The following is a 14193-nucleotide window of genomic DNA, read 5'->3' as shown; positions in this document are numbered from 1 at the left end:
ATGTCTACCGTGGGAAAAAACTAGAAGTGCAGAAAATGGTGCAAGCGAAGATCAAGCAGAAAAGCGAACAATGGATGGCAGAAATACGGAAGAAGGACAAAAGCGCATCCAAGAAGTTTTGGAACCATGTAAAATCACTAAGCTCAAAAAACGCTAACCATCAAAAATTCCTGATTGATGAGGAGGGGGAACATTTAGAAGGAGAGCACGCGTTGGCGCATATTCATCGAGTGATTAGTGAGAAGTTTAGGATAATAGTGGTAGGGAAACCGGCACCGATAACATCAGCGCCACAAAAGACTGCGGAAAGGGAAATAAGTTTGAGCAACCTTGATTGGAAAAAAGCAGAGCAAAAGGTTTCCCCTCAGACAGCAGTGGGCCCGGACGGAATACCAATGCAACTGATAAACCTACTTGGACCTAAAAGTAAGGAATCGTTTATGAGGGCAATAGATAAGGTAATAGAAACCAAACAAGTACCAGAGGACTGGTTAGAAAGTAGGATGAATTTAATATATAAAGGCAGAGGAGACAAAGCCAGTATTGAGTCATACAGACCACTCACAGTAACGTCAGTGGTGTATAGATTCGTAATGCAGGCGATAAAATCAGAAATTCAAGCATGGATGGAAGAAAATGAAATACTTGGGGAACTGCAGAATGGATTTAGACAAGACAGGCGACTGGATGACAATCTGTTCGTGATAACGCAATGCATTGAAATTGCGAAAGCACAGAATAGACCACTATGGATTACGTTCTTGGACATTAAAGGGGCATATGACAACGTAAACAGAGAACGGTTGTGGAGAATGTTGAAACTCCAGGGATTAGATGACGAGTTAGTACAGTTCCTTATAGCAATCTATAAAGACAATAGAGTGCACCTTACTTGGGAAGGACAGAAATGCGCCCGGCAGGTCAACATCCATCGGGGACTGAAACAGGGATGCCCTTTGAGCCCAATACTGTTCATGCTTTACATGGCAGGGTTAGAAAAGAAACTGGAAGAAAGTCAAGTAGGGTTTAGCCTAACCCATATGCTGCAAGGCGAAGTGGTACAACAGCATATTCCGGGAATGTTATACGCAGACGACATTGTTCTTTTAGCTGATAACCAAACCGATATGCAGCGGCTAATAAATATTTGCGGCCAGGAAGCCACTGACCTCGGGTTAAATTTCGGTGCAGAAAAATCAGGAATAATGGTTTTCAATGACGCTACCACCGACGTAGTGTCTATCCAGCAAGGCGAATTACCTAGAGTCAATGAATATAAATATTTGGGAGTGTGGATAAACGAAGGGGATAGCTACTTAAGTACTCACGAGGAGCAACTTAAGGTTAAGGGAAAGCGAAACGCAGCTATAATGAAGCATAGAGCTCTGTGGGGGTATAACAAATATGAAGTAGTAAGAGGAATGTGGAAAGGAGTAATGGTTCCGGGTCTCACGTTTGCGAATGCTGTACTCTGCTTAAAATCAGACGTTCTATCACGCCTTGAAGTAAACCAGAGAACGGTAGGCCGTCTGGCCTTAGGCGCGCATGGAAAAACAACTAACGAAGCAGTTCAGGGAGATATGGGCTGGGCGTCGTTTGAAGTTAGAGAAGCTCAGAGTAAAATATGCTTTGAGATGAGGTTGAGGGCAATGGATCAACGAAGGTGGGCAGCTAAGGTTTTTAGGTACCTATACTTGAAAAGCGTGGACACGCAGTGGTTAAGAAAGACTAGAAGGCTAACGATGAAATACGGAAAGAACAGTGGGGAATCCAAAACAGCCAAGGTAACCAAAAAAGAGGCAAGGCAGATTGAAACGAATAAATGGAGGGAAAAAATGGAAGCCAAAACGTCGTTAGAGATGTACAGGGCTGAGAAGATGAACATCAGAAAGGAAAATTTCTACGATAATTCCCAGGGCAGTGCTTTGCTTTTTGAGGCTAGAGCAGGTTGCCTGCGAACTAAGAGTTTTGTGGGGAAGTATTCACAAAATGATGGGGTATGCGTGGTCTGCGGAAAAGAAACAGAAACTATGCGGCACATCGTGCTAGAATGTGAGGGTATCCATCCAAATCTACATGAAGGGAATATTGGGCTGTCAGAAGCCCTAGGATTTAAAGGTATCACAGAGGAAGTGAACTTCAAGGCTGTCGAGGGGACGAAAAGAAGATTAGAATGCTGGTGGACGAAAAGCAGAGAGGGGAATATTGCCTAGGACAGTTACCACTTGTAACAGAAAAAAAAAAGTATTTTGTGCCTAATAAGCTTTTTGTGCCTGCCCTAAGCAGCGCTAGTATTGAACCAAAAGTGTAAAACATAGGTATATTAGTCTTTTTTGGTAAGATGACATGTCATCACCCCGATACAAAGGGGAAACCAATAGAAATCATCAATCATCATCGTTGCCGTTCTTAAGTTTTTGCCGAGTATTACCTACTTTGTTGCGCCAGCGACGGCTGCCCTTAATCACCGTTTTCAACTTTAGCTGTGCGTTATCGGCGTGTGCTTGTTTTTCCCGGGTAGCGCGGCCTTTTTTCTCCCTGGCGTCAAACAAAGATGGACAGGAATGATCATCTCAGGCGCGATATTTGTCCTGAGCACCTGGTATGAATGTGGGGTCGTCTGCTATGTCGGCTTTAGGCACGGATGCTACCAAAAGGCGGCACGGAAAGGACGGAACAAATGTATTTTTTATATAACTATGCCCATTAACTCACAAAAAAAAAAAGAAATAGGGGTTCATAATGGAGCTGCAGCGTGATAAAAAAAATCATACACAACAGTAAACGTTAACAGCCTGCAATACCTCTGCCTGTGAGCGTTAAATAAAATCGCGTTTTCATATCGAAACTGCGTAGACTTCGTGTCTTTCCTTCAGTCACTTCGAAAGTGGTGGTTACGGAGCTTGACTGTTTGGGTTTGTGCTTTGATTGTGCATTCTGCTTGAGCAATCGGGGCGTTTTACTCAAAAAGCATGCGTGATATCAACATTAAGCTGTATTCTACAGAGTGATTGTTTACAACTCTCATCCGAAGTCGCGTTCGAGGGTTTCATTGCGGTTAGAATAACGTCCAACAGTGCTACCAAGGCGGAGCCTACGCGACACTATTTAGGCATGGAAGAAAATTAAGTAGAAATTAACTCTTACCGGTGGTTTTTCGAGAAAAGTCAGTTGGGTGACGACGATGTGTATCGCCCTTTTCAGCCACGGCCTCTTGTAGAAAACTTGGACCTAGGGGGTTGGATATAAAACGAAACACAAAGGATAAATAAATGTGCACGGCGTTCGGGCGACGAGTGCTTTAGTCTGTAAGAATAAAAGTACAGTGTTGCTATCAGAAGTTCGTCGCGAATATTTGAAAGGGGCCCCAAGTGCTGCGTCGAAATCTCGGTGTCGACGGATGGATTCTACAACTTAAAGAAGTTTGTCAGCTGCGCCGTCCCCCTCTGAACGTTTTCTCCAAAAAACCTGCATCCAATGAACGAAACGGTGGTGACACAGTAGCACGTATCGCGGAACTATTATGACATAATATGATGATATGTTTCGCTCCAAGACCGCCTTCACCAGCACCATCATCCCTCACAAACACTGATGGATCATCGTGCTCATTACCAGAAAGTGGTGGACGAGTAAGCAAAGTGGAATTAACATTTCGTAGTCCCTCTCAAAGACCTGGACCATCATCTTCGCTGTTTTCAAGGTCAACAGCCACGCTGCATCTCCAGACCTCGCATAGAGAGAGAGAGAGAACAATCTTTGATGAAGTTTGACGAGACAGAGAGAGAGCGAGAGAGAGAGAGAGCGAGAGCGAGAGCGAGAGCGAGAGCGAGAGCGAGAGCGAGAGCGAGAGCGAGAGAGAGAGAGAGAGAGAGAGAGAGAGAGAGAGAGAGAGAGACGTTTATTTGAGCTTTCTGAAGTGGGAGTGATTCCCTAGCCCGGGAATTTATGAGGTGAACAGACAGCCTTCGCTCTAGATGCCAGGAATTGCTGTACGTCCAGATGGCCGGCCGCTGGTCACCAGGTTCTCCCACAGCTCAGGGCTGGGAAGAGGGGATTGGAGAAGTTGAAGTTTGGAATTGCGCCCACACTGCACTATAATATGAGGTAGAGTTCTTGGTTGTGAACAAAACTTGCATTCAGCAGAGTATTGATGTTAGCTAGGCTAAAATGCCTAACTTGCTACGCCAGTTGATGACCTGATGAATGTGATGGCGATGATGTTGAAGAACTTGATGTGCCCGGAGACATTGAGTTATTTGCAGAGACTGGTTCAGTTAGTTCAAACAAAACCAGCGCTCAAGGGACAGAAAGAAGGAGGCTACACACACAGCGCTGACTACCAACAAAGTGTTTATTTGCCGCTCAGCAATATAAACGAAAAGGTTACACCAAGATAAGGGCAGAAAGAATAAAGAAACATGAAAGATTACAAAAAACGTTAAAAGTATAGACAAGAAACAGCATCCTTGCGTTATCATATTGCTAGTTCGACCATTTCGCTTAGTCCTCAATAAATGCTATCCCCTTTGGAGGCAAGGCAAAAGAAGCGTTGCTTACGCAATCAGTGCCACTCTTATAAATCGTGTATGCTTCCAGCAGCTCACGCGTGCGATGATTTCCGTAGTGCTGTATCACTTTACACTACTCAAATTCAGGAGTGCACTTGCAGGACGACACGTGCGAGGGGAGCCAGCCACCGGATTTTGCTTTGACACTGGACGCGTGCTCCATAAGCCGTACGTTCAGGCACCGCCCAGTTTGGCCTACATACTGGCGGCCACAGTTCAACGGAATGGAGTAAACCACGCTGGCCGTGCACTTGGTGAAGGGTCTCACGTGGTTTATGTCACAGTCTCTACGGGAAGGCGAACCATAGTTAACTCGCGCACCCATCTTGCTGAGTTTGTTGGGAGCAGTTAGACCTGCGTGTTGCAGGTACTCTATCATATCTTTTGTAGCCCGTAAACCACGTTTGGGACATGGCCACGGTCGCATAGAAGCCAAGCGTGAAGTGTACGCGTGTCGGCGGGAAGCGTAAAGTTGCCAATTCTTTCGAGAAAAAAAATTACCCCGAAACCTTTTTTTATCGTACGCGGTCATCTCCGCCGAAAAATAAAAATAAAAAAGAAAAGCTCCTTACCTGCTCGATGAGAGTCCACACGGCGTCTTCAAACCTTTTTGCCGACCCGAATGCCTCCACGAATGATTCTTGGCAGTCGGGGTCGTAAAAGACAGCCATCTCCACGATGGTTCCGGGAGGATTGAAGTTGTACGCTGACGTGGTGTGCAGGTTGGTTAGTATGGCGGGGGAAAAAAGAACCGGGACTAAAATGAGCGGAAAGGGATTTGCGGGGTTACGATTAGCGGAGGGTCGAACGGAAACTGGGCCACTGCGAGAGTTGAGTTACAGGAGTGGTTAGTGCGTACAAGGCCCGAGGAACTGCGGAGTTAAAGGGACCCTGCTACACTTTTTTTCGACTCCTTTAATATTTTAATTGCTTTCAGAACGTAATCAACCAACACACTCGGTACTTAGAATGAGGGGTCGCAGAGTACCTCAGCCAAGGATTATGAGGGTTTTGAGCGTTGCTATTTATCGGGGTCGAATGTTGATTGATTGAGTGTAGGGTTTAACGCGCGGACACAACGGAGGCGATGAGGCATGCCGTATAGGTTCCGGGTTAATTTGCACCACGTGGTGATCTTTACCGTGTGTCGAAATCTCGTACACACGGGCGCTTATTAAGAACAGTGCTGAGAAGATCCTTGCGATGCTGCGAAGAGTCACCACCCGGAACAGAGGCCTGAAGGAGGACGACGCCCTCAGGCTAGTACAAGCGTTCATAATATCAAGAATTACATATTCGGCACCGTATCTCAATCTCAACAAGACCCAGAAGACTACACTCGACACCATCATCCGAAAGGCCACTAAGCAGAAGGGCCCTCGGCTTACCGATATACTCGTCAACCCAGCGCTTACAAGCCATGGGCGTACATAACACGGTTGATGAGCTCATCGAGGCCCACCTATCCAGCCAGCGTCCTCCGCCTGAGCCAGACAATTCCCGGCCGCGCGGTGCTGGACAAGATAGGATGGCGCAAAGAACAGGCGACAATCAAGACCACCATACCAACAGAATGGACTAGGACCTTAAAGACCAAGCCCCTACCCCGGAACATGGCCCCGGGCAAGGACGACGGTAGGAGGCAGGCTCGAGCCAAAGCAGTGTCCCAGCAACTACAACAAGAGAATGGAGTGCTCTACGTAGACGCCTCTCTTGTGAAAGGAAGCAATCGCGCAGCGGTGGTGGTCACCGATGCAGAACGACTCATCAACAGCGCGGCGGTAAAGACTAACGAGCCCACGACAGCGGAGGAAGTGGCCATAGCCCTGGCGCTCGTTCAACCGGGCGTCGGGGGTGGTGGTCACTGACTCAAAGAGAGCCTACAGCGGTTTCAGAAAGGGGGTGATCTCCTCAGAGGCAGCCACAATACTATCGAAAAAGAGGGCACCGGGCCGAGCCATAGAGCTCACATGGGTGCCTGCCCATACAAAGGTAGCCGGCAACGTCATCGCTGACTACCACGCCCGAGCAATGACCCTCCGGGCAGGGCAGGACACGGACACCCCAACTCCGGCACTCACATATAAAGAAATTACGAACGAATACAAAGACGAGCGGCGTACCCTCCCCGAGCCACACCGCACCTTGAGCAGGGAGCAACAGACAATACTCAGGCGCATCCAGGCGGGTCACTAGCCCACCCCGTCCTGTTGCATACATTTTACCCTGAACACGAGGGGGGACCGCTGCCCATTCTGTAAAACAAACAGCGGCACGCTCGCACACATACTGGCGGAGTGCACTAAACTCAAAGCCCCTATACCCCCCAACCCTCCCTCCACCCCCCCCTACCCCACTCCACGAGCGATGGGAGACCTTGCGGTCCAGCCCCGCCCTGCCGACCCAGCTCGCGCTGACGGCCAGGGGCCAGGAGCTGCTGGCCCAATACGGGTTCCCGCGACCTGGGAACCGCTCCGTCTGGCGTCTGAAAACGCCTCGAGCTCAAATAAAGTTACTACTACTACTACTACTTTTCGCCTCCATCTGAAAAGCGGCCGCCGTGGACGGGAATCGAACCCGCGTCCTCGTGCTCAGCAGCACAACGCTTTAGCCAGTGAGCCACCGCGGCGGGTCCGTCAGATAACTTAGAAACTTGCTCAAAATTTTTTTCCCTCTTTCATGGTGTTGGCGCGCTTCGACCGTTAGAATTGCGTCATTACAGTGGTGTAGCAGCCAATGGCCGGCTTTCTTTTGGTTGCTGCTATAAACGCATTCGATGTACAATTAAAAAAAAAGTGTCACAAAAGCAACGGAGAAACGGAAGGCGCATCTGCTGCGACAAGCACATCACGCGGTGCCGCTCCGGGTTGGGGATAACTATAGCTTTTGCAGTGCTTTCAGACGCGAAAAAAAAAAAGGTGGGGGGGGGGGGGGGGGGGGGAAAGCGTTTATCAGCAGAGGTGCAGAGCCCGATTAAGACAAGTCACCCTGTCGGAAAACCCAGCGCGCCGGAACCGGCGCGATCCAGCTAATGCCTGATTATGGGACTAGCAAAAGCTGGAACGCGCCGGAGCACGGAGATGCGCCGGAACACGATGGACGCCGGAATGCGCCGGAACGCGCCGGCTGTGGACGCCGGAATACGCCGGACTCGCGCCGGAATGCGCCGGGTCCTGCACGCCGGAATGCGCCGGATTCCCCCTGGAATGCGCCGGGTCCTGCACGCCGGAATGCGCCGGACGCACGCTGGAATGAGCCGATTCCTGTACGCCGGACGCCCACAGAAATGCGCCGGACGCCTGCTGGAATGCGCCGGTTACGGCCCTGAAATGTGCCCGACGCGACGCTGCCTTGCGCCGGAAAGGTTGCTGGGATACAGCGAACGCGCCCTGCAGGCATGCTCCAGCAAATGGGGGGCCCTAACTTTAAAGCAGCCACTGGGGTCGCTTTTAAATGCATTGATACAGTAAGGCCTCCAAAATGAGCAGCTCCAGTAACTTTTATTTCCGTTTATTTCATTGGTTTCTTGGGTGCCCTTGCTGGTCACTCTGGTGCTGCTGGTGCCCTCTGCTGCAGGGGCCTTTGATGCTGGGGCCTCTGCTGCAGGGGGGGGCCTCTGCTGCAGGGGGGGCCCCTGCTGCTGGTGCCTCTGTGGCCATCGTGCTGGCCTCCCCAGGAGGCGACTTCTTGGCAGGGAGCTTACGGGCGTGCCGCCCAGCTTCAGCGAACAGGTCGCGCAAGGCCTTACGGCCATTCGCCACCCTCTTTGCAGCCGGCACATCGGTTGGATGCTCATGCACCATGTTCTGGATTACGTCTGCAAAGTAACACCAAATATACTTTGTTTTCCACATGATAAATGGTCAGAATAATAATAAACTACCATGTTTATGCTCATACACACCACCCCTGCATATGAGCTGAACCACGATGCTGCCCCTGGAGGAAAAAAAATATCCCCGACCATTGCCAGCATAATACTTTTCAAAATTTTTGCCCGTGCTTTCGGACTAGTCATATTTTTTTCAGTAATGAACACATTGAAACCTGTGGGATGTGTGCAGTGCAACTTGTTCCTCACATACAAATCTTGAAAAACTGGCCCATCACAACTGCAGACTTTACGCTAGCCTAATTCTAGAAACGCATGAGTGGAACAAAAACCAGCGGTAAACACAGGACACAGAAGAAAACGACGGGACAAGCTGGCACTAACAACTGAACAAACAAGGCACTTCAACGCATAGAAATACCTTCCAGCAACAACATGCGCATGTGTGACTAGGCATGGGTCACCAAATGTTAACTATCAACCACAGCGTTTGGAAAGTTCATCTCTTTGCTGGACAGGAGCAATGACATGTCACTGACACAATTGTTACCCCCTCTTTCATTATATAGAAAGCTTCCAAAATTTCCCTTTGGGTTTTTGTGCTTTCCTGGCCTAATATGGCAGCATTGCTAAAGACATGAGTGCACCCGCATTGTCTACAGTGCCTCGGCAGATGAGCACCGTCACTCGTGGAAAGAGAAGCTTGTGCTCTCTGAGGCAATCACTGATACAGCAGCCTGTCTGACCGATGTACGCATTGCCACACGGTGACAAGGGGATGTGATAAATCACACGTGTAGCGCAAGGCACAAATTTCGAAACATGGTTAGTGCCACACTTAGCCCTTCGTTGCGTATGCCAGTCAATGGGGACAAGGCTAGCTTGTTGTTATGCCTTTGTGCACAAACGTTCACACAATGTCAAAAGGGTGGGTAAATAAACACGGCATACGCTTTGTGTTCTCAGCCCCACAAAAGTTGGGCGGTCTGTGCAGTCGCATCGACCGGCATACGCAAAGAAGGGCTACGTGTGGCACTAACCATGTTTCGAAACTTGTGCCGTGCGCTACACATGTGATTTATCACATCCCCTTATTCCCGTGTGGCAAAGCTTACATAGGTCAAACAGGCCGCTGTATCAATGATCGCCTCAGAGAGCACAAGGCTTCCCTTTCCACGAGCGACGGTGTTCATCTGCTGAGGCACTGTAGACAATGCGGGTGCACTCCTGTCTTTAGCAATGCAACCATATTAGGCCAGGGAAGTACAAAAACCCAAAGGGAAATTTTGGAAGCTTTCTATATAATAAAGTTGGGTAACAATTGCGTCAGTGACACGTCATTGCTCCTGTCTAGCAAAGAGGTGAACTTTCTAAACACTGTGGTTGATTGTTAACATTTGGCGACACATGACTATTCACACATGCGTATGATGTTGCTGGAAGGTATTTCTAGGCGTTGAAGTGCCTTGTTCGTTCAATTGTTAGTGCCAGCTTGTCCCGTCGTTTTCTTCTGGGTCCTGTGTTTACCACTGGTTTTTATTCCATTAAAAATGTAACAACTAGCCCAGTCCAATGCCTTGGTATCTAGAAACGCCTGCATAACATCCTTCTTGAAGTCAGCAAGAGTCGAACTTTCCGCAGCTGCAAGAAACAAGGTGACTCTTTCTATGGTGGCATCTTTGAGTTAGGAATATGCAGCTTTGCAACGCTGTTAGGGGCACCAGGTTCATAAAAGAAGCTGAGCAGCTAATTAGTATCAGCCAGCTGTATGGCAACCTTAAAACAGAAGATGTATTACCTCACCCCAGTAGCTAGGTTAGCAAAGGCTAGCTGTGGTAGACGTGTGCATGACTTACTTTTCAGTGGGGCTGTGCTGCCCGTTTTGGGTTGCTATTTCAATTAGATGCTTTTCATCTGCTTAAGGTAGGTTTCTGCTGCCAAACGTGCCCCAATAAGGTGCAAGCCCCTATGGGATGTGGATTGTAAATACGCAGACAGGCCAGGCTGGCCCGTCTGTCCTCTTTGTCAGGAGGGGCCAGGTGTACTGCAATAAGCACCAAGCCCGGGCACAGATTCCGGCCCGTGCACAGCTCTAGTACAACACTCACTCATTATGGCATCCAGTTTTGCTGGCGTAGCCCGCTCCCTCGTCACTATCGGGCCCTCTGGGTTCCGGGAGGGTAATCCTGAAACACAGCGCACCTCCATCTGGGCCGGGGTCCAATAGTGACGAGCCAGATCCCGCGCCACCTTCATCTCTTGCCGACTCGCCGTTATGTATTTTAGGCGGGTTTCCTTTATTTTCAGGCCGGAGCCAAGGTGCACCTGCAAAACACACAAAATACACAGAATATTGATACTGGGCACAGAATACACTATAAAGCTTAAAGGCCAACTGCACTCAAATTTTTCTTTGCCCAATTTTGATCCAAACAAGTAGTCTATGCTCTGAACATCCCCATGGCGAAATCCTATGCTTCATAAGCACACAGCACACTAGGTACCATCGTTTAAAGTACCTCTGAGCAGACGACGTTTGCACCTGCGGAGAGACACGAAACAAGTTCTGAATGGCCAGTGTCGGGAAAGAGGAACCTGCCCTGTGGAGCACACACTTCTCTGGCGACTTGCACGACGCTCTGCATGGCGCTTTGCTACACCACCACGCCGTACCATCATCACCATCACGTTTAAAACTAACCAAATAGGTAGCAATATCTGCTATTTCTTTAAATGCAATAAGAGAGATTACAAGCCTACAAACTATACATGCGCTTGCGAACATTCCAAAGTTGTCGAAAGGTTTTTACTTCAAAAGGATATTTTTACTTCGAAAAATAGTTCAAAATGTTCCCGTTGCATCTACCCCAGAAAAAAGAGGATCTCTTATAAATGCTGACCCCTTGCACTTCCACGTCCAATATTTGCCATATTTGGGCTGGCCGAACCTCACCTTTGTCCCTTACACCTTTCCAAAAGTTTGACGACCTAACTAGAGTTATACGCGCGGGTATAAACATTCGTGCGACTTTTGCCTGACTAGCTAAGTGAACCAAAATCAGCCTTGCTCATGGTGGCAAACATCCGCACAAATATCGGTCATGATCTTCGTGAAAGGCGAAAGTTAACGAAACTGTTCCTCTCCTAAGCGATGAACTATATTTTGTTTTTCAATTTCCAAGTGATGTATTTACTTTAGTAGACAGTTAGATGTAGTTTACTTGAAAGTAAGATGTTTTCAACTGCACATATCTCTGCTGAAAGTAGAAAACGGTGGCAGAGTGGTCACCTTTTTGGGGTTTTAGTGCATCTTCAGCTGTGGAAGCTGACTTATGGTTTCAGACCAATTTTATAATTCGATTCTCGATGTGCAGCGAGGTGAAAAATGCTGGGCCAATACTCATGAAGCTGTCTGCATAATGTATAAAAAAAATAATTAGTGCTTGATTTCCACCTGTGCAAGGTTTTCTCCCCCCCCTCCCCTTCCCCGAAAAGAAAAAAAAAACAGTGACATGACAGCTGAGGCACCAGCTAACCAAAGCTGCTTTTCGATATCATACAAGCGAGTAGCTTTGCGACTAAAAAGCGGGCCCTGATTTGCAATGCCAAGGATTCCTACAACGGAAGTTATTCTGATGCAAAAATAACTGTCAAACGACCTCCTTCATCTCGATTGATAGCAAAGCGATGTCAAAATCACACCCAACTCCATTATCCTGGGCAAACGTTAGTCAGTTTTTCTGTGGAAGTGCGAAACGCAACGCGAACGCACGCATTTGAAGGCGGCTCTGAGCGGCCACCAGTTCTGGCGTGGCCGCTTCAGGTCCATTACATTTATCACCTCTGGCAACCGTCAATGGCTGCATTTTTTATTCAGTTTCGTTTCCGAAAATGCCAATTGTACAAGCCATTTGCGATGTGTGTGTTCATGTTTGAAACGCAGTATTTTGCATTTTGCACTCTCTTTATGTGCACTGTTAGCTGACATCGTTTTCACGCTGTCGAAAATTTGAGTGTAGTAGAGGCTGGCCTGAATGTGGACACACAAGTTTTTAATAAGTTAGGCTTACATGGTTTAAAATTTAGTATTTAAATCACGAATGATCTAGCCATTACAACCTAGCCCTTTAACTGATGTGCTTATTGGCCTTTTTTTTCACATTGCTAATCTGTCACAACACAGTTACAGCATGACAATTTTTCCAGCACCACAGCAGCACTGCTAGGTAACAACATAAATAGGCAGGTCTTGTGCCACATCTGTTGTTACAAACATGCTTCCTGCTAAAAAAAAAAACCTTGGTATAGCAATCTTTTTGCGGTGATTCATTAACTGAGCACAGGTTCATAGCTTTAATGTTTGCAGAGTTACAGTGACATGTACCTTAGCCATCATTATGCCAACAGCCCTGTATACATGGACTCAATGAAAGGCAGTTGAGAAAAAAGGTTTTTGACTCAATTCAAGGAAGCAAGGTGAGTCAAAAAGCCGTTGGAGTGAGTCTGTTAAACCCGCAGGCAGGGGGTGGGTCGACTTTCTCATCTGGCTGAGTTGGCGGGCCATGAGGTGCTGATCAGTTCCTTTCTTAGAAACCCTTCAGTCATCTCACCTCAATTCTTTGGATGGAGTTCGTATAAATGCGGGAGGGGTCAAAGTAAGCTAAACCCATCAGTCGACTTTACCCTCCCTCGTCGAGCCGATGTATCTAGGGCTAATGATACCAATTTTCATCATGAAATATGATTAGCACACTACAGAATGGGATGGAAAAACACAAGATAACCACTAGTTTGTGATTCTTCCGTTCCAATCCATAGCATGCTAATAATGTTTTGCAATAATTAGAAACTAGCCTACACTGACACACTGACAATTCTCATCGTGGCTGTGATGAGTGGCTCGGAGGGGGCACGGTGAAAGTAGTGAAAGAAGATTTCACATCACGGGAGACACCAAGCGGCCGCTGGGAAAAAGACACCACCGAGAAGAGGAAGACGAAGGCGTGGTGCGTTCACCAAGGCGAGCCGCCGTCTGGGTGTGGCTACCTGCTCGGGCACGAGGGATCACAAGGCCGTGCCGCGTCGTCCCGTTCCGGCTCGAGCCAGGGCTCCTGCTGCTGTGAGACCGACGCTCGTGGTGCGTCAGCGGCCCCATGCTCCTGCTCGGACCGCCGGTTTGTTTGGTCGCGGAGGGTTCCGGAGCGTCTCACACCAGCTTGCTGGTGACCTGCCTGTGAAGTGGTCGGCCAAGTTCTGCGACCCTCACCATCGACGACCACTGCGCTCTAGCAAGACATACCTGTGAGCTGTGCTATACGTAGCTGTTTTGCGGGCCTAGTGCCAGCCAGTGCCGCGGAAAGCTAACTGAACCCGCTTTCTGAACATTAATTTTGAGTTAAAACCATTTTCTTTGAGTGGCTGAATATGTTGTAAATACACTTCGTGCTGTGTGTGCGTCCGGCATTCCTCTCACTGAGTTCTGCACGATCCTAGCGTAACAAAAGTGGCGAGCCTGCCAGGATCGTGCAAAACTCAGTGAGAGGAATGCCGGACACACACACAGCACGAAGTGTATTTACAGCATATTCAGCCACTCAAAGAAAATGGTGGTAACTCAAAATTAATGTTCAGAAAGCGGGTTCAGTTAGCTTTCCGCGGCACTGGCTGGCACTAGGCCCGCAAAACAGTTACGTATAGCACAGCTCACAGGTATGTCTTGTTAGAGCGCAGTGGTCGTTGATGGTGAGGGTCGCAGAACTTGCCGACCACTTCACAGGCAGGTCACCAGCT

At 48.3% G+C, this 14193-nt stretch overlaps 1 protein-coding gene across 1 annotated transcript in view; it reads right to left on the bottom strand.

Moving 5' to 3' along the window:
• Nucleotides 1-5499, bottom strand: part of LOC144144211 (A disintegrin and metalloproteinase with thrombospondin motifs 18-like) — a gene marked incomplete at its 3' end in the record, with an annotated part of 34597 nt that extends 29098 nt beyond the window's left edge. Inside the window, exons 1-2 of the mRNA XM_077675583.1 lie at nucleotides 5144-5499; nucleotides 3148-3231 (exon numbers count right to left, since the gene is read on the bottom strand). Of these exons, the coding sequence (XP_077531709.1) occupies nucleotides 3148-3231; nucleotides 5144-5242 (183 nt within the window). The remainder of the gene's footprint in view (nucleotides 1-3147; nucleotides 3232-5143) is intronic.
• Nucleotides 5500-14193: the final 8694 nt, after the last annotated feature.

Source organism: Haemaphysalis longicornis, unplaced genomic scaffold, assembly GCF_048455015.1.
Source record: "Haemaphysalis longicornis isolate Haplotype H1 unplaced genomic scaffold, Haemaphysalis longicornis Haplotype H1 scaffold_668, whole genome shotgun sequence".
Classification (NCBI taxonomy): domain Eukaryota; kingdom Metazoa; phylum Arthropoda; class Arachnida; order Ixodida; family Ixodidae; genus Haemaphysalis; species Haemaphysalis longicornis.
The sequence above is the reverse complement of the archived record's forward strand: the minus strand, read 5'-3'. Positions and strand labels throughout refer to the sequence as shown.